Source organism: Trachypithecus francoisi, unplaced genomic scaffold (assembly GCF_009764315.1).
Source record: "Trachypithecus francoisi isolate TF-2019V2 unplaced genomic scaffold, Tfra_2.0 Contig01566, whole genome shotgun sequence".
Classification (NCBI taxonomy): domain Eukaryota; kingdom Metazoa; phylum Chordata; class Mammalia; order Primates; family Cercopithecidae; genus Trachypithecus; species Trachypithecus francoisi.
The window spans coordinates 1,123,973-1,147,590 of NW_022681441.1; the positions used below are offsets into that span (position 1 = coordinate 1,123,973).

General features: G+C 36.7%; 1 protein-coding gene across 3 annotated transcripts in view; it reads right to left on the bottom strand.

The window, feature by feature from the left end:
• Positions 1-2,651: 2,651 nt before the first annotated feature.
• Positions 2,652-23,618, bottom strand: part of EMCN (endomucin) — a 122,264-nt gene continuing 101,297 nt past the window's right edge. For all 3 annotated transcript variants that reach the window (XM_033178376.1, XM_033178366.1, XM_033178361.1), the window contains 2 exons: positions 18,377-18,450; positions 2,652-5,665 (listed from right to left, as the gene is read on the bottom strand). In XM_033178376.1, coding sequence (XP_033034267.1) covers positions 18,416-18,450 — 35 coding nt within the window. In that variant the 3' untranslated portion in view covers positions 2,652-5,665; positions 18,377-18,415. The remainder of the gene's footprint in view (positions 5,666-18,376; positions 18,451-23,618) is intronic.

Genomic DNA, 23,618 nt, shown 5'->3' on the forward strand with positions numbered 1-23,618 from the left:
AAACACTTATTTCTGGAATCTCCATTTTGTTCCATCAATTAAATTATATTTCTAAGTCAGCAGCACGTTGTCTTGATTACAGTAGCTTTATATTAAGTCTCTAAATCTAGTAGCATGTCCTCCAACTTTTTGCTTTAAAAAAACATTTTAGCTATTCTAATTACTTTGCATTTCCATATAAACTTTAGAACCATCTTATCAATTTTTATAAAAATGATAGCTGAATTTGGATTGGAATTGTAATGGATCTATGTATCAATTTAAATGCGAGTGACATCGTAATAATATTGAGTCTTTTAGTCCATGAGCCAGTGTTCTTTAATTTCTCTCAGAAGTTAGACAGTTTTAAGGGTATAAGAAGTGCATACATTTTGAAAAATTTATCCCTAAGAATTTTACATTTGTCGACAGTATTCTAAGTAGTACTTTTTAAAATTTTCAATTTTCATTTATTGTTACTAGCAAAAGATATCGGTTGATTTTGTGTATCGATCTTGTATCCTGCAACTCTAACACATTCAGTTATTAATTCTAGTAGCTTTTTTTGTAAACATCAGGATTTACGTATGATCTTATCATCTTCCTTTCCAATCTACATGTTTTTTTCTTGCATTATTGCATCTGCTATAACTACCCTGCCCCCATGCCAGAACAATGTTGAATATAATAGGTAAAAGTGAATATGCTTATTTTGTTTCTAATTTTAGAATTTAGCATTTAGATTTAGATTTTAGCATTTAGATTTTTACCATTTATGTCAAATTTAGCTGTGTGTTTCTCATAAATGTCCTTTATCAGGTTGAGGAAGTTTTCTTTTAATCTTAGTATAATGAGAGGCTTTATCATAAATAAATATTAATTTTGTCAAATGCTTTCTCTACATCTATTGAGATAAGCATATAATTTTTCTCCTTTATTCTATTCATATGTTGAATCACAATCCCAATAATAGATTGTCAAATATTAGACAACTTGGATTCCTGGAATAAATCTCACTTATTACTTTTTAATTTTATATATTTGATTTGCTAATATTTAGCAAATAGTTTTGATGTTTTTGTGCATGAGGGCTATTCGTCTGTAGGTTTTCTTTTGTATTATCTTTGACTGGTTTTATTATCAAGTAATAGCAACATCATGGAATTTGTTGTAAAGTACTCATACATTTTATCAATCTGACTTACTCTATTGTCATTAATACATTTTTCTCAGAGTTTATGGTTCACAATTTAATTCTCTGGGGCATGTATATAATTTTGGATTGAATGGTGGATATTTAGACCTTTATGTTGTTGAGTTATTGTTATACTCCATTTTGTTGTCTTTATAAAAGATTCTCAGTCTTTGTTCTGGAAGTCTGTTAAATATTTTGTGGATTAACTTGATTCTTGCAAGGCTACTTTTAAGCTGTGTTAGGGCTTACCTACAGTTGTGTATACTCTAGGGGTATTTTAGAACAACTGCTAAGATACAACCATTCCCAGGATATTAAGAAAGGTGACCAGTGAGGATTTTTGAATATGCTTGACCAGACCTTGAATGTTTCTCTGCTCCATATAAGACCTAGAAATTTTTCAGCATACAACTACTTAGTTGCTCTTTCCTGGTTGTTCTTTTCCTGGTCTCATGGAGTTTTACCCTAAGTGTGTTCATACCTTCCTATCCCATTATGATCAGATACAAGGTCACCTTTGTAGTTTTTTTTTTTTTTTTTTTTTTTTTTAAGTCTTTCTCTGTATAGCTCCCTCCTCCCTGGTTCCATTCTCAAAAAATTACAGCTGCTTTTGTCTCCTGGTTCCAATCGCTGTCATCTCAGGTTCTAATTAGGGATCTTCTGCTATACAGCTGATCAGGAGTGTGTCAATCAGGGCATTCATAAGGCTCATTTGTTTTGTTTCTCTTTGCTCATGAATTCCAGTTCAGCTCTTCTTCTTGTCTACTGTGTGAAATAGCTGTTCATTTTTCAAACTGTTTACAGTGAGATAGGCCTGGTCTCTGTTTTTAATTATGACCTGGAGCATAATGCTTTCATCCTTTTTAATAGAAACGTAAACTGAGACTTAGAGAGACTAAGTAGTGTAGAGATGGAGAACAGGGATTTGGGCATAAGTTGGAATTCAAATTTTTCCTATTTACTAGTTGTACAACCTTGGGCAAGTTATTTAACTACCTGCCTTGATTTTCATATCTTTATAAGGGAGATGTTTCTGCTGCTGCTAATCATATATAAGGAATAGTTTCTTACTATTATTGTGATGGTTAACTGAGATGGTGACTGTGAAGTTTTCTACACAGTTCCTGGCACATCGTGAATGTTGGATGGGATATTAACTAGCTAATTATATTGCCCACGATCACTCTGCTAGAATTTCTCTTTTTTTAAAGGAAAATATGAGTTTAAATAGTCATATCTTCCTACTTATTTTTAAATGTCAGAATTCTTGGTCAGACTTGAAAACACTTTTAAACAGTTCTTGGAAGCTTTAAAATTATTCTTGGTGATCTTGATTTTGGTAGAAACTCTGACTTCAAATTCAGGAATGTAATATGGATGGCAAAATGAATATTTTCCCTTATTTATCAAATTTTTTTTTCTTTAAAAAGTATTTAGAACAGAAAGCAAGTATATTCAAGCCCAAAAGACAAATTATCTAGAAGTAGGGGCAGAGTATACTCATTTAGTGGAACATGAGAAGTCCTGTGTGTGTAGAGAAATATTAAAGAAAAGATCAGGGGATAATCCATCACAAATTCTCCATTAAAATATTCATTATAGGTTTAATTAATCACAATGATGGATATCTTTAACATTAGGCAACAATTGGCAGTTTCATAGTGGCGAGACTATAGTCTCTCAAAATACAACTTTTAAAGGTCATATTCACTTTTCTTTTCAACCTCATAAAATCTTGAATGACCACAAGTAGAGCTCAACAGAGAATAATAAGGCAAAAAATCAGGAATGTTCATCATCGAAGGTTTGACTATGTCCTCGGTTGATATCCACAAATTTAAATATGGTAGGTAGAAAAAAAATAGCACACAGATTTGTCAACCATATGCAATAGAATAGTTCAGTTCAGCAAGGGGAATTCAGAATTCTTTCTCTGCTGGCTGAGCCTGTGTGTCAGCCAACAACATCCGCTTAGTCTCAGGTGACAACAGTGCCAGTTAATTAGCTTTTGTTTATGTTTTGACTATTGATACACTTAAATTATATTCCTATTATCATGCAAAACAAACACATAGAAAGTCCTACCTTTGATCTAAATACAGGCACTTCTTTGTTGCAATGATATTTGAACTATATATCAGAATAAAAAACTTATAGTAAGCCAGGCATAATTAAAACATATTTGATTAATGATAATTTTGGCTTGAAAACAAAATATCCTATTTCAACAGAAGTTTAAGTTGGTTTACAAAAATGCAGACCTTACCTTTGAGATTGATATAAAATGCCATGGACATCTCTGTAAACTTCTCAATCCTCCTTTGACCTTTTTGAAAGATTTAATCTTGTAGTTGTTAGCTTAATGCATATTCTTTGTGTGCACTTCTTGAACTAGAATAAATGTTATTTTTTTCTGACCATTAACATTTTTCCCTCTTCCTGATTCTTGTAAACTCTTTTCTAACAATGCTCATGAAATGTAGAGAAAATGGTTTCTCTAGGATCCAAAATGACGTATTACTTATAATTTAAATTACAGAAGAGTTCATTTCCTTGCAATATGCTGTATGTAACATGGCTTTTGCTGAATAGCTCAGTAAATCATCTAGGGGTGCTGGGACTTTTCTTTCTTTTCTTTTCTTTTTTTTGTTTTTGTTTTTTGTTTGTTTGTTTTGAGACAGTCATGCTGTGTCACCCAGGCTGGAGTGTAAAGGTGCCATCTCAGCTCACTGCAACCTCTGTCTTCTGGGTTCAAGCGATTCACATGCCTCAGGCTCCCGAATAGCTGGGACTACAGGCATGCACCACCACACCAGGGTAATTTTTGTATTTTTAGTAGATATGGAATTTCAACATCTTGGCCAGGCTGGTCTCAAACTCAGATTTTTTTTTATTTTCTGAAGACAAATGCTCTCTGATTGGTATGCTCCAGTCACCGTCTCACCATTTAAAGACTTCTAGATTAGAATTAAGCATGGGCACAACAGCTCTAAAGTGAAAATATACATAGTGGAGATCTCTGCCTTCTCTCCTCTCTTCCTTTCCTTTCTTTCTTTCTTTTTTTTTTCTACTTCCCATCCTTCTCAAAGAGACACCAGTCAGAAATATAGATATGCTTATGCTTGCTTGGTGTCCTTGATTATAAATAGTCCAAACGTCACGAAGCTAAAATCAAGGTGATTATGTAACTCCTAAAGATGGAAGTTGTCAAAATACATCACAACAAAACAAATTTTAAAAGGCTATTTTAAATACAAGATTCCATCTTCACTAAACTGCCCCTTAGATCACTAAGATAATTTAGCATGAAAAATCAACTTAGATAATCATACGTTAAAAAGCTGCCACCGGCAGCTTATTAGTTCCAAAGCGTTCCAAAAAACCTCAACCAACTTGACACTTTGATCTCACATGTCAAAAAAGTGGTCAAGGTTGATCAGTTAGCTTTTATCAGAAGAATTTGCTCCTGATGGAGTGGCAGTTATAATCATATGGTATTTTTAGAACAGTGATACAATGAAAAATAATATCATAATTATGTATTTATAAAGTGTTGATTTTCTACAAACTAGAGGTTTAGCAATGGTTGCTGGAACAAATAATTACATTTCTAAAAGATATAAAAAATGCATGGAGATAATATCAATCAAATGAGCTAATGAAAAATCATGACCCTATTATCTTAATGAATGCAGTATAGTGTTATAAATGCCCTTACACTTACATCTTCATCATGTAGTATGAATGACAAACAGAAAGACCAAAGAACTGATAAATTACTGTCTCCCTAACAGAGTGTAATATGTGAATCCCATGTCCCTTTCTCACTTATTACAGATGCTTTTCATTAGTGAGTTCATATATTCTAATAATCATCCAAAAATATTCATAATTATGGGAAGACAATAACATTGCCATTTTCACAGTCATGTTATAGTATTTTTAGTGTACTGAGTACAGTAACTATTTATTAAAAGTAACACGAAAACAGGAATAAAATACTTATATGTACAAAGTAGCATGGTATGATTTCTACCTAATATTTAATAATACACATGCAAATTTTCCCTGCATTAACATAGTGGTAAACAATAAATACTAACAGTAGGTAATATAAGAACACCGAGAAAAGTAGGAAAGTCTTCATGGATAAAAATTCTTGGCCCAGAAAACTTTAAACGTTAAGGAAAGGTATGCCTGTCAGCGAGTCCACCTCCTGGGCTGTCAGATTCACTGCTCACAAATTTCCCTCCTAAAATTCCTTTTCCTAGGAACGCTCCTATAAATGGAGTAATGTAATTTTTAAACGTCAGAGGACAGGAGAACGCCGGGGTTCTTTTTGATTCCGTCAAATTATTGCATGTCAGCTGGACATCACTTTATTGGGAACGACGACTGGTGTACAGGCCAGCAGCAGGTATGGAAGTCGGGATTGATTCTGCAGGACTTTCTCCTTTTCCCCCCTTGGAGCATGGAAGCTGAAGATTAAGCCTGTGAGCAACAACAACAACAAAGTTCAGATTCCAAGAAAGCAAAGAAGAAATAGAGATGCTGGGGGAGTCCATCTCTTAGTAAGAAATGGTTGTCACTAGCTACATTTTTTTCACCTAGTAGAATCACTTGACTGTCTCTCAAGCACTTCAAACTTGACATATCTGAAAAGAAAAGCACTATTTTCTTTCCCAAACCTCACTCCACAATCTCAATCTTCAGTATTTCCTCCATGATGCATTCAGACACCCAGGATGGGAGTGTGGATATTGTCTATAGTCCTATTCTTCCTCATTCCCCACTGGCCACATCCAATCAATCACCACATCATGAAATTTTTAACCTCCAGACATTTTTCTCTATTCTATTCCGCCTCTTCATCTTCCTCCATACTGCGGTTCCCTAGCTTAAGCCTTTGTCTTTTTCCAGCGGAATATTGCAATAGCCTCTGACTTCTCTGTTTCTGGTCTTGCTCTTCTTGAATGAGTCTTCCACATTAAACATACACTGGTGTATATCAAGCATAAATCTCATATTCCTCTTCTGATTGAAGTCCTTAACTGTACCCTGTCACTAATGCAGTACAGTTCAAGATCTGTTGCTTGGGGTGACAATGTGAGTAATTAAGAAATTTGGCCGGGCGCGGTGGCTCAAGCCTGTAATCCCAGCACTTTGGGAGGCCGAGACGGGCGGATCACGAGGTCAGGAGATCGAGACCATCCTGGCTAACACGGTGAAACCCCGTCTCTACTAAAAAAAAAAAATACAAAAACTAGCCGGGCGAGATGGCGGGCGCCTGTAGTCCCAGCTACTCGGGAGGCTGAGGCAGGAGAATGGCGTAAACCCGGGAGGCGGAGCTTGCAGTGAGCTGAGATCCGGCCACTGCACTCCAGTCCGGGCAACAGAGCGAGACTCCGCCTCAAAAAAAAAAAAAAAAAAAAAAAAAAAAAAAAAAAAAAGAAATTTATGGGCAACTTTAAAGCTTTGCTGCTGTCTACTCATCAGGGAGAAGAATGAATAGGCATCAGAAGAAAGAATGAAGGAATACCATTTGCCACTTCTTCATAGGAAAGATAGCCAAGCCTTTGGTTTAGTATTTTGCATTTTTCTCTGCAGTGTAGGAATAACTTTCAGTATTGGTATATAAAAGAGCAAGAGATGGAGACTTCTGTGTCCCAAGTAGGAAACGGGCAGTGGCCCAACCTGGTAGGGATTAGATGGTGTTGTGTTGCTGATGGCAGTGCTGGTGGTTTGCTAGGGTCTGGGGAGAGCATGATATGGTGTGTGTGGTGGGGTGTGGGGAGTGGTACTAGTGGCGGAGACCTGTAACCAACTTTTTCCTGGTTTGGTTGGTGAAGGCAAGTCCTTTGATAGGGATGGCTGAACTGTTGCTTTACATGGGGGAACGTTGGACATTGGCTGCCATGGCCTGCAGGTAGCAGCTACAGGTAACCATGTCAATTCTTAGGATAAGGAAATGATTATAGAACAGGATATCTGTGACTTCCTCCCAGAGCATTTGTGGCTGATAGGTGGTTGAGCACATGCCAGAGCATGGTGTAGCTTAAGCACCATGATTTGAAGAATGATTGCAGACAAGGCTTCTCTTTAATTATTAAACTAGTTTTTTAGGCATATTTTGTATTCAAGGTCAAGTGAGGGGTTCCTCAAAATGATAAATGACTTCTTTTTCTATTTTTATCTTCTTTTCTTTAAACTTTTATTTTAGGTTCATGGGTATATGTACAGGTTTGTGATATAAGTAAACTGCATGTCGTGGGGTTTTTTGTGCAGATTACTTTACCCATGTAATAAGCACAGTCTTTTTTTGATCCTCACCCTCCTCCCACCCTCTACCCTCAAGAAGGCCCTGGAGTCTGTTGTTCCCTTCTTTGTGGATAAAGGACTTTTGATGTCATTAGTGAATGAAGAAAGTTAGTACTTCATTCTAGCCTCATGCAGTCCTTCATGATTTACCTTGGGAAACAAGGCTTCCTGTGATCTAGTACCCTCTACTACTTGAGCCTTATTTCCCAGTCAGAGGTCAACGCTTCTCAAGCTGTTTACAGTGAAGAACAATGTTGGTTTCTAACAACATCTATTCAGCTACAGACAGACATTTAAAAAAGTACAATAACATGAATGTTGCAGCAGTATCAGATTGCTATAACAATTTTTAAAGTTTTATAATTTCTTTCATATACCATTCAGTTTCACAATTCTTTTCCTGTTTGTACATGCTATTCCCTGTGCCTGGAAAATCTTTCCTCTCTTTACCTAGGTAGGCCACTGTCGTGTTTTTTTTTTCTTCTCATTCTGTAAGTTTTAGCTCAAATACCATCTCTAAGAAATTTGCTGTCAAACTTCACGGTATCATGTCTGTCTTTACATAACACTGTGCTATCATTTACCATATTATACTACAATTATTTTTCTTATCTGTGTTTCTTTCCACTTCTGTAAGCTTCTTGAGAACTGCAACCATGACAAGCCCTCTTTATTTATTTATTTATTTTTTTTTGAGACGGAGTCTCGCTCTGTCGCCCAGGCTAGAGTGCAGTGGCCAGATCTCAGCTCACTGCAAGCTCCACCTCCCGGGTTTACGCCATTCTCCTGCCTCAGCCTCCCGAGTAGCTGGGACTACAGGCGCCCACCACCTCACCCGGCTAGTTTTTTGTATTTTTTAGTAGAGACGGGGTTTCACTGTGTTAGCCAGGATGGTCTCGATCTCCTGACCTTGTGATCCGCCCGTCTCGGCCTCCCAAAGTGCTGGGATTACAGGCTTGAGCCACCGCGCCCGGCCTGACAAGCCCTCTTTATATCTGGGCTAGTACTTGACAAGGAGTAAGGTCTCAGTCACTTTTTGTTCAACTAAGTCATACTCCTCTATAGATGAATTTTCAAGTGAAGTCAAGAGTTTGTAGCATAGTTCAACTGGTAAACATCTGCATTTGTGCTAATAGGATAATGCTCATGATTGATACTGTTTCAATTATTTTCTCAAAGATCAGCAACCTAAATAAGAACAAACTCTAGTTGCATCACCATGCATTTCACATCGACAATCTCTCTCAAAAAAATAAATCTTGCTTCATTAATGGTTCTTTACGTCTGTACCAATATCAGTCTTTGCTTTTAATGGCTATTTTATAATAGATTTCATAACAGGTTTCTTTAACACTACTGACAACAATTTATAAACAATCAGAATGGCCATAGGAGAAAAGACCATGGTTTTATAGATGTGGAACACAGTGTAGGGCACTATTAAGAAATTCATTCAGGGTTATAGAATATGATCATAATATACAGTTGGCCTTCCATATCTGTGGGTTCTATGTCCACAGATTCAACCAACTTGAATTAAAAACATTCAAAAACAGTAAAAATTATTAATATATTAATAAAAATAATACAAATAAAATATAGTATAACAACTATTTATATAGCATTTACATTGTATTAGGTATTACAAGTAATCTAGAGATAGTTTAAAGTACTACATGAGAGAATTTATATAGGTTATATGCAAACACTATGCAGTTTTATTTACATCAGGAACTTGAGCAACCACAGATTTTGGTATCTCCAGGCCTTTTGAAATCAATATTCCACCTCCGTGAATACACAGCAGCAATTGTAAATCTCCTTTATTTATGATGTTTTCCTTTTAGCTTGTGTTATTTCATTTTAAAATGAAAGAAAAATAAATGAAAAACACGTTAAGCTCATCTGGAAGTTCACAAAGATACTCTTAGATTATCAGGGCACCATTTAGAAAATTACAGAAGTACCAGGGAATTGTATCTTGGAGAAAAATGGAAATAGCTAACAATCCACATTGCTGAGGGTTTGTGGGAACGGACTTTCATCCAAGCTACTAGACTTCCTAACACCGCAGTTCTTCACTGGTCTGCAACCCCCTTCACTCTTCAGCCTTCCAAAGTGTCTTGGAACAGAAGGAAGATGAGACCTATTGGTGAGGGAGCAACCAGGTAGCAGCAGATTCCTCCTTGACAACAGCGCAGAGTTGGTCATAGAACAGTTAAATGGCTATCTGTTCAATTCTAAAATTGTTATTTTTCCCTTTTAATTTTTTATCTTAGGCATGCTTTCATGTTATTAGAAATTATTATTATTATTATTATTTTTTTTGAGGCAGAGTCTCGCTCTGTCGCCCGGACTGGAGTGTAGTGGCCAGATCTCAGCTCACTGCAAGCTCCGCCTCCCGGGTTTACGCCATTCTCCTGCCTCAGCCTCCCGAGTAGCTGGGACTACAGGCGCCCGCCACCTCGCCCAGCTAGTTTTTGTATTTTTAGTAGAGACGGGGTTTCACCGTGTTAGCCAGGATGGTCTCGATCTCCTGACCTCGTGATCCGCCCGTCTCGGACTCCCAAAGTGCTGGGATTACAGGTTTGAGCCACCGCGCCCGGCCTACAAATTATTTTGAGAATTATTTTTACTCATTATATAATGTCACTATGCAAAGTATAATTTATTTTATAAATTCCATAGCATTAAACATTTAAGCTGCTTCTACACGTTTGCTGCCACCCTCTTGTATATGATTTCATGCTCCCACAAGGTAAAGCTTTGCAGAAGGCAAGGTTTATAGCTCATAAATGTTTCAAAATTCCTGTCTGCCCTGCCAAATCACATTAAACGTAATACTGTGAACAAAATGGATTATCAATATATGAAGCAACAAGCATTAAATATATCTAGAATATTGTTTTGGGATGGAAATTTTTAACATAGGTGATTATTTCTGTAATACTGTTTGCTGTTACATGAGAGTTCAAGACTTTTTAACTTCTTTCTCGAAATCTTCTAGGTTTGATGAATTCATTTCTATATATTCTGAATCTCCAAGTTGATATCTAATTTCAAGTTGACAACCTAGACAGCAGTTACTCTTTGGTTATTAAATTCAAAGTACAGTGATAGAAATATCTTAAAGAAAAAAGTGAGACAGACAATAGAATTGACAGATGTCAAACTTGTTTCTTCCCATTACTTTCCGATCTTTACTCTTCAGAACATCATTATATAATTCCAAAATTACAAAGAGGAGTAACAAAAGTTATTTAGCTTTTCAAATCAAAAGCCTTGGAATCTGAGGCTCAGCATATTTTTTTAAAGTACAAAAATGGAAAGGAATGGGAGTTGAACAAAAATTACTTTTATTAAGCTGGGTCGAAAGTCAACACTGTTTCTTGCCTTCTATATACCTTTTCTTTCTTTCTTTCCCCCACCCCCCCAACTGCAGAAGACTTGCTTTCTCCGAGTTGATCAATTAGTTACTAATATTTGAACATTTTGGTAATTTAGAAAACAGCCCTTTACTAGCCACTGGGTTGCAAAGCAACCATAGCAAGTATGGAAGGAAGCTTTCCATATATCAGCTAGGGCTGAACAACGTATTTCATCCCCAGCTTCTCAAACTTTGCACCTGGAAGTGTCCATTGCATAGGATGGACAAACTTCCAGATTCCTTTTTTTTTCCTTTAAAACTTTTATTTTAGTTTCAAGGGGCACATCTGGAGGTTGGTTACATGGGTAATTGCATGCCATAGGGATTTGGCGTTCAGAAAATTTTGTCACCCAGGTAATTAGCATAATAGCAAATAGGTAGTTTCAAAGTACTCACTCTCATTCCACCCTCCCCCTTTAAGTAGGTGCTGGTGTCCATTGTTCCCTGCTTTGTGCCTGTGTGCATTCAGTGCTTGGCACCTACTTAGAAATGAGAAGATACAGTATTTGGTTTTCTGTCTTCGGTAACTTTAGTTAGAATAACGGACTCCAGGTTCATCCATGTTGTTGCAAAGGCAACAATCCGGTTCTCTTATATGGCTGCATAGTATTCAATAGTGTATGCGTACCACATTTTCTTTAACTAGTCCACCATTGATGGGCCTCTAGGTTGATGGGCATCTAGGTTGATTCCATGTCTTTCTTATTGTAGATAGTTCTGTGATGAACATATATATGCAAGTGATTTGACAGTAAAGCAATTTGTATTTCTTTGGTCTATATCTAGTAATGGGACTGCTGGGTTGAAAGGTAGTTCTGTTTTAAGTTCTTTGAGAAATCTCCAGGCTGTTTCCACAGTGATTGAACTAATTTACATTCTCACCAGCAGGGTATAAGCATTCCCTTTTCTCTACCACTTGGCCAGCATCTGTGACTTCTTGACTTTTTATGGTCGCCATTCTGACTGATATGAGATGGCATCTCATTATGGTTTTGATTTGCATTTCCCAAATGATTAGCGATATTAGGCACTTTTGCATATGCTTGTTGGCCCTGTGTACGTCTTCTTTTGAGAAGTGTGCGTTCATGTCCTTTGCCCATTTTTTAATGGGGTTGTTTTTTACTCTTTCATTTGTTTAAATTCCTTATAGATTCTGGATATTATACCTTTATCGGATGCATAGTTCATGAATATTTTCCCCCATTTTCTAAGTCATCTGTGTACTCTGTTGATAGTTTCTTAGGCTGTGCAGAAGCTCTTTAGTTTAGCTAGGTCTGGTTAGTTTTTGTTTTTGTTTCTATTGCTTTTGGAGTCTTCGTCATGAAGACTGATGTCCAGAATGGTATTTCCTAGGTATTCTTCTAGGGATTTTATAGTTTTTGTTTTACATTAAACTCTTTAATCCATCTTAGTTGATTTTTGTATATGATAAAAGGTAAGGATCCAGTTTTAATCTTCTGCATATGGCTAGCCAGATTTCCCAGCACTATTCATTGACTAGAAAGTCCTTTCCCCATTGCTTGTTATTGTCAGCATTGTTGAAAATGAGATAGTTGTGTGTGGCATTATTTCAAAGTTCTCTGACTTGTTTCATTGATCTATGTGCCTGTTTTTGTACCAGTATCATACTATACTAGTTACTGTAGCCTTGTAGTATCATTTGTCGTACTGTACTAGTTACTGTCACCTTGTAGTGCCATTTGAAGTTGTATGTGTGTGGCATTATTTCAGGGTTTTCGAACTCGTTTCATTGAGCTACCTGTTTGTTTTAGTACCAGTATCATACTGTATTAGTTACTGTAGCCTTGTAGTGTCATTTGAAGTTGGGTAGTGTAATGCCTCCAGCTTTGTTCTTTTTGCCTAGGATTGCTTTAGCTATTTGGGCTCTCTTTTGGATCCAAATGAATTTCAGAATAGTTTTTTTTTTCTAATTCTGTGAAAATTGTCATTGGTAGTTCGATAGAGAATAACATTGATTCTGCAGATTGCTTTGAAGAGTATGGCCTTTTAAAACAATATTGATTCTTCCAATCCATGAGCATGGAATATGTTTCCACTGGTTCATGTTATTTCTGATTTTTTTTGACGTGTTTTGTACTTCTCATTATAGAGATCTTTTGCCTTCCTGGTTAACTGTGTTCCTAGGTATTTTATTATTTTTGTGGCTCCTGTGAATCGGATTGCATTCTTGATTTGTCTCTCAACTTAGATATTGTTGGTGTATAGAAATGCCACTGAATTTTGTACATTGATTTTGTATCCCAAAACTTTGCTGAAGTTGTTTATCAGAGCTAGGAGCCCTTGGGAAAAGACTATGGGGTTTTCTAGGTATAGAATCATATAATCTATGAAGACAGATAGTTTGACTTCTTCTCTTCCTATTTGAATGCCTTTTATTTCTTCTCTTGCCTGACTGCTCTGGCTATGACTCCCAGTGCCATATGAATATGAGTGGTGAAGTGGGCATCCATGTCTTGTTACAGTTTTCCTGGGAATGCTTCCAGATGCTTCTTCCCATTCAGTCTGATGCTGGCTGTAGGTCTGTCATAGATGGATCTTATCATTTTGAGGTATGTTTCTTCAATGCCTAGATTGTTGAGGGTTTTCAACATGAAAAGATGTTAAATTTTATCACAAGCCTTTTCTGTCTGCATTTATTAAGATGATCATGGAATTTGTGTTTTGAGTTCTGTTTACATAATGAATTGCACGTATTGATTTGTGTATGTTGAATCAACCTTGCATCTCAGGGATGAAGCTTTCTTGATCATGGTGGATTAGCTTTATGACATGCTTCTGGTGTTCAGTTTACTAGTATTTTGTTGAGAACTTTTATCTATGTTCATCAGAGATATTGGCCTGAAGTTTGCTTTATTCATTGTGTTTCTGCAGGTTTCATGGTATTGGTGTGACGTTAGATACATAGAAAGAGTTAGAGAGGAGTTTATTCTCAATTTTTCGGAATTGTTTCAGTAGGATTGGTACCAGCTCTTCCTTATACACCTGGTGGAATTCAGCTGTAAATCTGTCTTGTCCAGGGCTTTTTCTGGTTGGTAGGTTTTTTTATTACTGAGTCCATTTTGGAATGCGTTATTGGTCTGTTCAGGTTTTCAATTTATTACTGGTTCAATCTTGGGAGGTTGTGTTTTTCCGGGAACTTACCTATTTCTTTTATGTTTTCTGGTTTGGGTACATAGAAATGTTTGTAATAGTCTCTGGATTTTTTGTTTGTCTGTTTGCTTTTTGTATTTCTATGGGGTCAGTGGTAATATCCACTATCATTTCTGATAGTGTTTATTTGGATCTTCTCTCTTTTTTAGTCTAGCTAGCAGTCTATCAGTCTTAATTATTCTTCCAAAAGGCAAATTTTTGGTTTTGTTGATCTTTTGCATAGTTTTTATCATCTCCATTTCACTCAATTCATCTCTGATTTTGGTAATTTTTCTTTTGCTAGCTGTGGGATTAGTTTGTTATTTGTTTAGTTCCTCTACGTGTGATGTTAGATTGTCAATTTGAGATCTTTCTAATTGTTTGATGTAGGCACTTAGTGCTATTAACTTTCGTCTTAACACTGTTGTAGCTGTATCTCAGAGATTCTGGTATGTTGTATCTTTGTTTTCACTAGTTTTAAATAATTTCATGGTTTCTACTTTAATTTCATTGTTTATGCAAAAGTCATTCAGGAGCAGATTGTTTAATTTCCATTGAATTGCAGGGTTTTTAAAAATCGTCTTGGTATTGATTTCTGTTCTTACTGTGCTGTGGTCTAAGAATGTGGTTGATATGATTTTGGCTTTTTTGAAATTATTGAGAATTAGTTTCTGACTGAGCATGTAGTCAATTTTAGAATATGTGTCATGCATGGATGAAAAGGATTTATATTCTGCTTTTGTTGAGTGGACTTTTCTGCAGATGCATGTTAGTTCTATTTTGTCAATTGTCAAATGTAGGTCCCAAACATCTTTGTTAGTCATCTGTCTTGATGATCTCTCCAATATCATCAGTGGAGTGTTGAAATCTACTATTATTGTGTGGTTACCTAAGTGTCTTTGTAAGACTAAAAGACTTTGTTTTGTAAATCTAGGTGCTCTAGTGTTGGGTGCATATATTTAAGATAGTTAAGTCTTTTTGTTGAGTTGAACCCTTTATAACTGCCTTTCTTTGTCCTTTTTGATCATTTTTGGTTTAAAATCTGTTTTGTCTGAAATAAGAATAGCAACCCCTACTCTTGTTTGTTTGTTTTCTATTTGCTTGATAAATCTTTCTCCAACACTTTACTCTGAGACTATAGGTGTCCTTGAATGTGAGATGGGTCTCTGAAAGACAGCATACACTTGGGTCTTACTTCTTTATCCAATTTGCAACTTTATGCCTTTTAAATGGAGTGTTTAGCCCACTAACATTCAAGGTTAATATTAATATGTGTGGATTTTAACCTGTCATTCTGTTGTTACCTGGTTTTATGTAGACATGATTGTGTTTTTGCTTTATAACGTCAATGGTGTATGTACTTTAGTGTGTTTTTGTAGTAGCCAGTAAAGGTCCTTCATTTCCATATTCAGCACTCCCTATGAACCTCTTGAAAAGTAGGTCTGGTGGTAATGAATTCCCTTAGTATTTGCTTGTCTGAAAAAGATTTTATTTCTGCTTTGCTTATGTGGTCTAGTTTGGCTGAATATGAAATTCTTTGTTGGAATTTCTTCTCTTTAAAGATGCTGAATATAGGCCCCCAGTCTCTTCTAGCGTATAGAGTTTTGTCTGAAAGGTCCAGGGTTAGCCATTGATGGGGTTCCCTCTGCAGGTGACCTGCCCATTTTCCCTAGCTACCTTTAATATTTTTCTTTTCACATTGACCTTGGAAGATCTGATGACTATGTGTCTTGGGGATGGTTGTCTTATATAGTATCTTGCAGGGGTTCTCTGAATTTCCTGAATTTGAATATCAACCTCTCTAGCTAAGTTGGGGACATTTTCATGGACAATATCCTCAAATATGTTTTCTAAACTGCTTGCTTTCTCTCCCTGTCTTTCAGGGATGCCAATGAGTCATAAGTTTTTCCTCTTTACATAATCTCATGTTTCTTGGAGATTTGTTCATTTTTGAAAATTCTGTTTTCTTTATTTTTATCTGACTATGTTAATATGAAGAACTAGTTTTTGAGTTCTGAGATTCTTTCCTTGACTTGGTCTATTCTGCTGTTAATACTTCTGATGTGTTAAGAAATTCTTGTGGTGAGTTTTTCAGCTCTATCAGATTAATTTTTTTCTTTCTTAAAATGGCTATTTCATCTTTCATCCCTTGTATGGTTTTATTGAATTCCTTAGATTTCTTGGAATGGGTTTCGGTCTTCTGATTCTCAATGATCTTCATTGCCATGCAGATTCTGAATTCTATTTCTGTAATTTCATCCATCTTTTTTCTAGTTAAGAATCATTGCAGAGCAACCAGTTCAGTCATTTGGAGGTAAGGAGGCAATCTGGCTTTTAGAGTTTCAGGAGTTATTGAGCTGGTTCTTTCTCACCTCTGTGGGGTGATGTTTCTTTAATTGTAGCATAATTTGAGTATAGTCTGTTTCATTCCTATATGTTTTCAGAGGGCTGAGGCTTTGTGCAGGGTCTTTATTTGCAGTTGATTTCTTGTCCTTGGTTTTTATAGAGGACTATATTACCGAAGTATTTTTGGTGTTGAAGTTTGGTTTGCAATTCAATAGATAGTGCTTAAACATAATGGCTGGTAGATAGATTCTTACCCAGCCATGCAGCCCCTCTGTGTTTCCTCACATTTGTAGCCATGCTCCCCCTCAGTGCTCTGAGAGTGTGTGATCCTCTCCCACTCAAGTGCTGGTCATAGATCTCAGATTAGCACTCCCAGACTGTGCACTGCAGGCCTGAGACAAGCTTAGGATTTTTTCTCTCCCCTCAGCTTGGTGGCAGCAGGGGTAGAGACCTTGGCATGCCACTCAGAGCCACTGCCTATTAGACTAATCAGCTGGGAAAAGGTGATTGTATTGCAGGCCTAAGCTGGGGGCTCATGACTGGTGAAGAGCAGGAGGGCAGGGAGAGGCAGTCTTGCCTCTTTTCCATAGGGCACTGCAGCATGCTGAGAGTGCACAAATTCCAAGATTCCTAATCCATCCCTAATTACTGGCTAGAGGGGAATAAAATCCTGATACTGATACATGTGTTTGGATGGCACTCCTCTGTCTCTGTCTTCTGCTACTGGCCAGACAAGCACAGCAGGTACCATTTATTTCTACAAGAAATTTCTGAGTGTCTGTAACAGCACAGGGTTAGTAGTTAGGCAGTAGACGTAGGCAATGAATACAATGTTTCTCATCATGGACACTTTACCTAGAGCGACTACCATTGTGATCAGGCCAATTCTGGAGATGCATTTATTTTATTTTATTTTATTTTATATTTTATTGTTAGTTGCCAAAGGGTCAATTCTTCTGCAAGTTTTATAAAACCTCAAAAACTAAGTGACAACACTTAATTGATACTTCTTGTAACAATTAAGTTAAAGTCAGAAGAGCATTTCCTTACTCGGTTCCGGGAAAGTAAAAGGCAATCCCATACCAACTGGGAGAGTTAATTCCAAGGCAGGTTTAACATTGACCTGGGCTCTTTACTAATATAAGAAATGTACCTGCCTTGAGCTTACTCCTGGTCATGACATGGAATATACTTTTGAGAAATTTCCATTTTTTATTGATTCACAATTATTATAGTAAGATTGATAATTTGTATCCGATTTTGTCAAGCAATCTGGAGGGCTCTGTTGCTTGGCTGGTTACACAGCAAGACTGTCTACATGACCAGCTGAGTTAAAGGAAACCTGGCTGAAACTGAATTTTAGATCATCTTTTTGGAGGTGTTTTTTCCACACATCCATGGTTTCTAGACCCAGAGATAAAATGTATTCTGGTATGGTCCTTATAGAGAGAGGGCAATTGGACCCTTCACCTAGCCTCTCTGAACCCATTTCCCTGAACCAGACTGTGGCTGTGATACACACCTTTACTGTAATACAGTTTCTATGCTTTATCATTTTCTTGCAATAAACTGCAAATTTGCAAGCACTGTCATTTGGATCCTGCCAGTGTTTGTTAGCAACAGAAGCCTGTCTAAGTGCCACAGTTAGTGTGTGCTTACTGACCTAGGTAGGCAGACTGAATTTACAAGGAAACATTAAAAACAGGCAGAAAGAACAAATTGTATCATTCCTTAGATAGGCAAGAGAATTGGACAAATCGTCTACAACCACCAGGTCATGCAATTTTTGGCAATTTTTGTTAGAGTTTGTTTTTAGACAAATAAACAATGAATGATCATTGCATTGACACAAACCATTAACTTTTTCAGCTTTTGAAATTCTTTAAAAACAATCTAAGCTGCACCAGGCTAACAAAACAGATATTAATGATTGTCTCCGTGAATGAAATAGGGAAACTTACATAATTATTGCTTAGGTGTAGGGAGAATTCCTCAAGCTGTCAGTTCTTGGTTTTTCCTTGTGCAGAGTGCTCACCTGAGAACAGAAGATATGTTTTGATCTATAGGCTCAGAGACTGAGTAAGGATGAAAACAGTTTCCTAGCTTTTTTCTGTTTTTCAAGGAAAGTTCAATTTTCCTGCAAGAATGTCATTAGAGCCACCGTTTGCCTCTTGGTATTGTCTAGAAATTAGTCACCAAAATATATGAGCTTTTCCCAACCGTCATCTGTTTTCACTCCAAAGTAGCAATATGAAGTCCTGGGTGGGATAGGTCAGGGGGCAGTGGGTGTGGGAGATGTGAGTTGGGAGATGATAACATCAGAGAAACCCTGGGGAATGAGTATTGATGTTTCCTTGTTACATGAGCTTGCTCTGCCTAAGCAAGCCCATATCATGTATTGAAAGTGCCATTTTATCAGGAAGACATTCTAGGGTCCTTCTGTTTAAATAATTCAGTGAGGGTTTTGTGAAAATGAATTTATAGTCCAAATGAACACTTAGGTGATATACAGAGCAGCGCAGGTGCCATTACTCAAAATCCCAGTGCTATTCCACCACCCGATATACACAGAAATATTAACCTAGGATGATGGCAAGTTGAGAGGCTCCAAGTATTTTTTACATGACAATGGATTCATTACCAACATATTTCGCATTACTTCTGTCCTTTAGGTAGAACCAAGTTTTTATGTCATTCACCCAATACAAAAGCAATATAGGTCAAAACCTCCAGCTTTTAGAATAAATTTCATCATTTTGCTCCAGCTTTTATCTGCCAGTTGTTAGGAAATCTGTCTTCTGGGGACTCTGAGGATGTCACCTGTTACTTGTACCAACATGGCAATAACAAATAGTGCCAGAGACCTCTGAGGAGAACAAACTCAAGACTCCTCTTCAAGAGCTCCTTTGGTTCTATGCCCTGAGAAATGTTGCGTATAGTGCTGCAGCATTCCCAGACCCTGCTCCAAGGCAATCTTTTGCTAACTATTGTTCATTTTGCAAAAGATGCAGCACCTGCTTAGAACCCATGGCTATGAAGTACCAGAATGAGAAGTAAACAAAATAAATATTGATTCATCCCCTAGCATCTGCCAGAAGTCAAGCAAAGCAAGTCACTGAAAATCTTTACAATTCTTAATATTCTTCCTCAAGGTCTGTCTAATTGACAGACTAGACATTTTGAGGAAAATTTAATAACAATATCATATCAGTAATAAGAATAATGATATTTATAGTAAAATCAAACAACCCACATACATATCTAGTGGAAAAAAAACATCCAGAGGGAAATATATCAAATGCCAATAGTGGTTGTATGAAGACTGTTTCATGGGTAGTTTAAAATTCTCTTTAATTCTCTATTTTGTCTATTTTTCATTATTCATTATCTGGTCAAATATTAAAATGGTAGTTTCAGCCATGAAAAAATATTATAATGCAGTAAAGTATGTTAATTTGCCAAATTAGCAACATGTTAAGATGAGGGAAAGACCATTTGCAGTTGAAACAGTCAAGGAAAATTTGGCGTAAATGCAGAGAATGAGACAAATATTGAAGGGCTGAGGACAGAAGAGGATTCTACATACGGCTTTATAAATCTGTGAATGTTTTGTTCATTTTTACTCTGTGGTTCATTTTTTTGTTTTTAATGAGCTTTTATTTGTAAAAATAAGCAAAAAATGATGACTATGCACTTAATGAGTAATTGCCATAGCATACTAATTAGTTATTTTGCTAATGACATATTAATCATATGTAATTACCATTAGAGGGGGAAGTGCACATGACAAAGAAGAGCAAGAGACTCCTCCTTCAAGAAAGCGAGGTTCAGAAAGACAGAGACAGTCAGGGGACAGGGAAGGGAATAAATGAAGTCTGAGAAATATGCGTTATTATTGCATATCAAGTGTTTTCAAAACTGAGCTAGAGAAGGCAGGCACATCATGGAAGGTGTTGCAGACATGTTAAGGTGTTTGAACTTAATCTTAGGTTATTACTTATCAGAGTCTTCTAAGCAGAGGAGTATTCTAATAAATTCAGATCTGATTTTTCTTACTCTAAATGGTTCAAAGTCAACTGATGCTTTGAAGCTAAGTTTAGTGATACAATGTTTTTCTTCTTCCATAGAGTCGTATATTTCTAATTCCAAATTTTTTCTTTGTAATTTGTACAACCTGACATATTAAAAGTGAGATAATGTGTATTAGCTTTCTGAGATGACATAAGAATCACATTTAAAACACATGTCACATACATTTTTTAGTCAATCATGGTGACCTTTAACCTGACAAGATCCCTTACTAAAGCTGAGGAGTAGCTCATATGTTCTTATAAAGGACTCCTTGATCTGCAACATTTGATGCTCATTTTTTTCCTGAAAGCATCTTCTTGTTAGACCCTAGCAAACTTTCTCTTTTACTTAAGAGCAAACTCTTAAGCAAACTCTCTTTTATTTAAGAGAGTTCCAAATTTAAACATGTATGAGTTACAACTTCAGCAGAAGACCTTATTCAACAAAGAATATATTTAAAGGAAGCAGGGAGTATGGATGGATGAACATCAACCACATTACTTACTCCATGACCTAATTGAAAAAGAGGGATTTGGAGTGAAAGAACTCTCTTCCCAGGAGAAAATGACCAGAACTTTAACTGTGGCTCATTCAGGCTTCTAGAAAACCAGAAGATTTGACATCCACTGGCATTTTTCCTAAAGGTGGGTTGCTGCAGAGGGCTGTTTCCTTGGAAACATTGTTTATTGGTCTGTACCATAGTAAAAAGTCCAGGGTTTCTACACTGAAGTAATGACAGATTCAGACAATTTTTATGAGCCCCCGAAGCTCAGATTTCATTGTGTTACCCATCTATGCTCATTAATTAACATTGTATTTCTTAGGTCTTGAAACAAAGAAAGTAAATTGCAACAGTCATCAATTCTGAGTAGTTGGTGGTCAGATATTTGTTCTATCAATTTTTTTCTGTATTTTAAAAATTTCTAAACATTTTTATCTAGGCAGCAGTAGAAAAATTGAGCTAAGCTTGTGAACTTACATCAAACTTAGTCATTTAAGTTTTTTTTTTTTTCTACTTATTTTTTAGGAAAGACATCAGTATTAGGTAAGAGAAGTTACTTAAGTAAAAATAATTTTAGTAATGTAACTTCTCTTGAGTGTAGTGAGCATAGTATTATAAAGAAAGCATATTTGAATAAATTTTGAAATGCAGTGGGAAGAAATTTGTTTGCTAGTGTTTGGGGAGACACCAAGTTCTGTTAATGATAGACTTTAATAAAAAACTGTGGTAGTACAAGGAGCATTTGGATAGAATTGTATTTTAGATAATAAATTCTGGACTACTGAAGTCTACTCTGAATCACCAATTTCAGTGTTGCCCTATCACCAAATATTTTCCATGGTAGTCATCTGGGTTGCCCTTTGAGAGGTTATTTTGCTAAAAGCAATATAATTTCTAAATTGAAGTTGGCAGAAATAAAAGTATTCAAGAATATATGTTACTATTTCCATGATAAAACTTTCCCTTTTAGACCTGTGACCTGACTTTGAAGAAAAGGAAATTAGGTGGGCTAAGGGTCGATTTAACTAGTCCACCACCATCTATTTCACTTACTGCTATAGTCACCACGAGAGTGGGAGAAAGCCTACATAGAATTTTCCCCAGGCATTAAAGAAGAGTGTGCTGTTACATTTGCAACCAAGAAACACAAGGTTCTCTGAGGTTTTCCCCCTGCTAGAAGTCATGATTCTAGTATCAGTTGTTCCATTTCTTTGGTGGAAATGGGTGGTAGAAAACTGCAGGTAGTCCCGAGCCCAGTGCCCTCCTCAAAAGGAGAGCCAGGAGCTTCTACACAGAGCACTTCCAGGTATGTTTAGCATCCTAACTCACCGCTTGGAGAGCCAACATGACTGCAGAGTGTTTGGAATATGTGTGATGCCTGCTTGCAAGCCACAGGCAGATTCTGAGGACTTTTCTTGATAAATCGTGTAGCCACGCTTACGGTCTCTGATGTGCTTACTCAGGACTGGTTCACATTTAGCCTGCTTGACCACTTTTTTTTTTTTTTGCCCTTTTCCCTGACCTGGTAGAATAGGCCTGGCTACTGAGTAAAGGCTGGTGAATAGCCAGGAGGAAACTGTGAGTGGCTTCTAACCACTTTATGGGTAAATTCTGCTCCTTTGCACCCTTCAGATGGTTCCTCCTGAGACAAAGGATAGTATGGGAATAAAGGAAATGTGTGTATTAAAGAGTGGAAGAGATGCAAGGAAAAAGGAGATCTCTCCTAAAGGAAGATGGCTCATGTGAGGGGTTTCAGCATTCCTGCACAGGCTTCAGCTGTCCTTGCTCTTCAATTCTTCTGTTTGCCTCTTGCCATTTGTTCTAGATTGAATTTATACATGAAATTGAGACCACTTTCAGCCTTTAATATCTTGCTCTTGATTTGGGACAATATTTATAGCTTCTGTTTTACAAAATTATTTTGAGCCACCAGAAATATTTATAATATAGCTTATCCCCAATATTCAATTGGGGAATTGGATATTGTAAATGTATTAATGTAACATGATATTTAAATTAGACCCACTTTTTAAAAATTTTTTATTTATTTATTTATTTTTATGAAGTCTCACTCCTCTGTCACCCAGGCTGGAGTGTGTGGCAGGATCTTGGCTCACTGTAGCTTCCGCCTCCTGGGTTCCAGCATTTCTCCTGCCTCAGCCCCCCAGGTAGCTGGGATTACAGGCATGCACCACCATACCCAGATACATTTTGTATTTTTTAGTAGTGACAGAGTTTCACCACGTTGGCCAGGCTAGTCTCGAACTCCTGACCTCAGGTGATCTGCCCGCCTCAGCCTCCCAAAGTGCTGGCATTACAGGCATGAGCCACAGCTCCTGCCAGATTATTTTATAAAACTAATAATTGCTTTTAATTGATCTGTTTTGTGATATCAATGGTTTAAATGTCTGATCTACTCAAAACAAAGAAAAATCCATGATTTTAATTTTGAAGAGCTATCCAGCATCACATTTTTTCATTGTTCTTGACACACATCATACCTATATTTTGAAAGACTTTTACAATTCCAATCAAATGAATATACCTAAGAAACTGGAAACATTTGCATTACATCAATAGAATATTATATTTTACCTTTATGGAGAGGCACAATTAAATTTACGTAAATG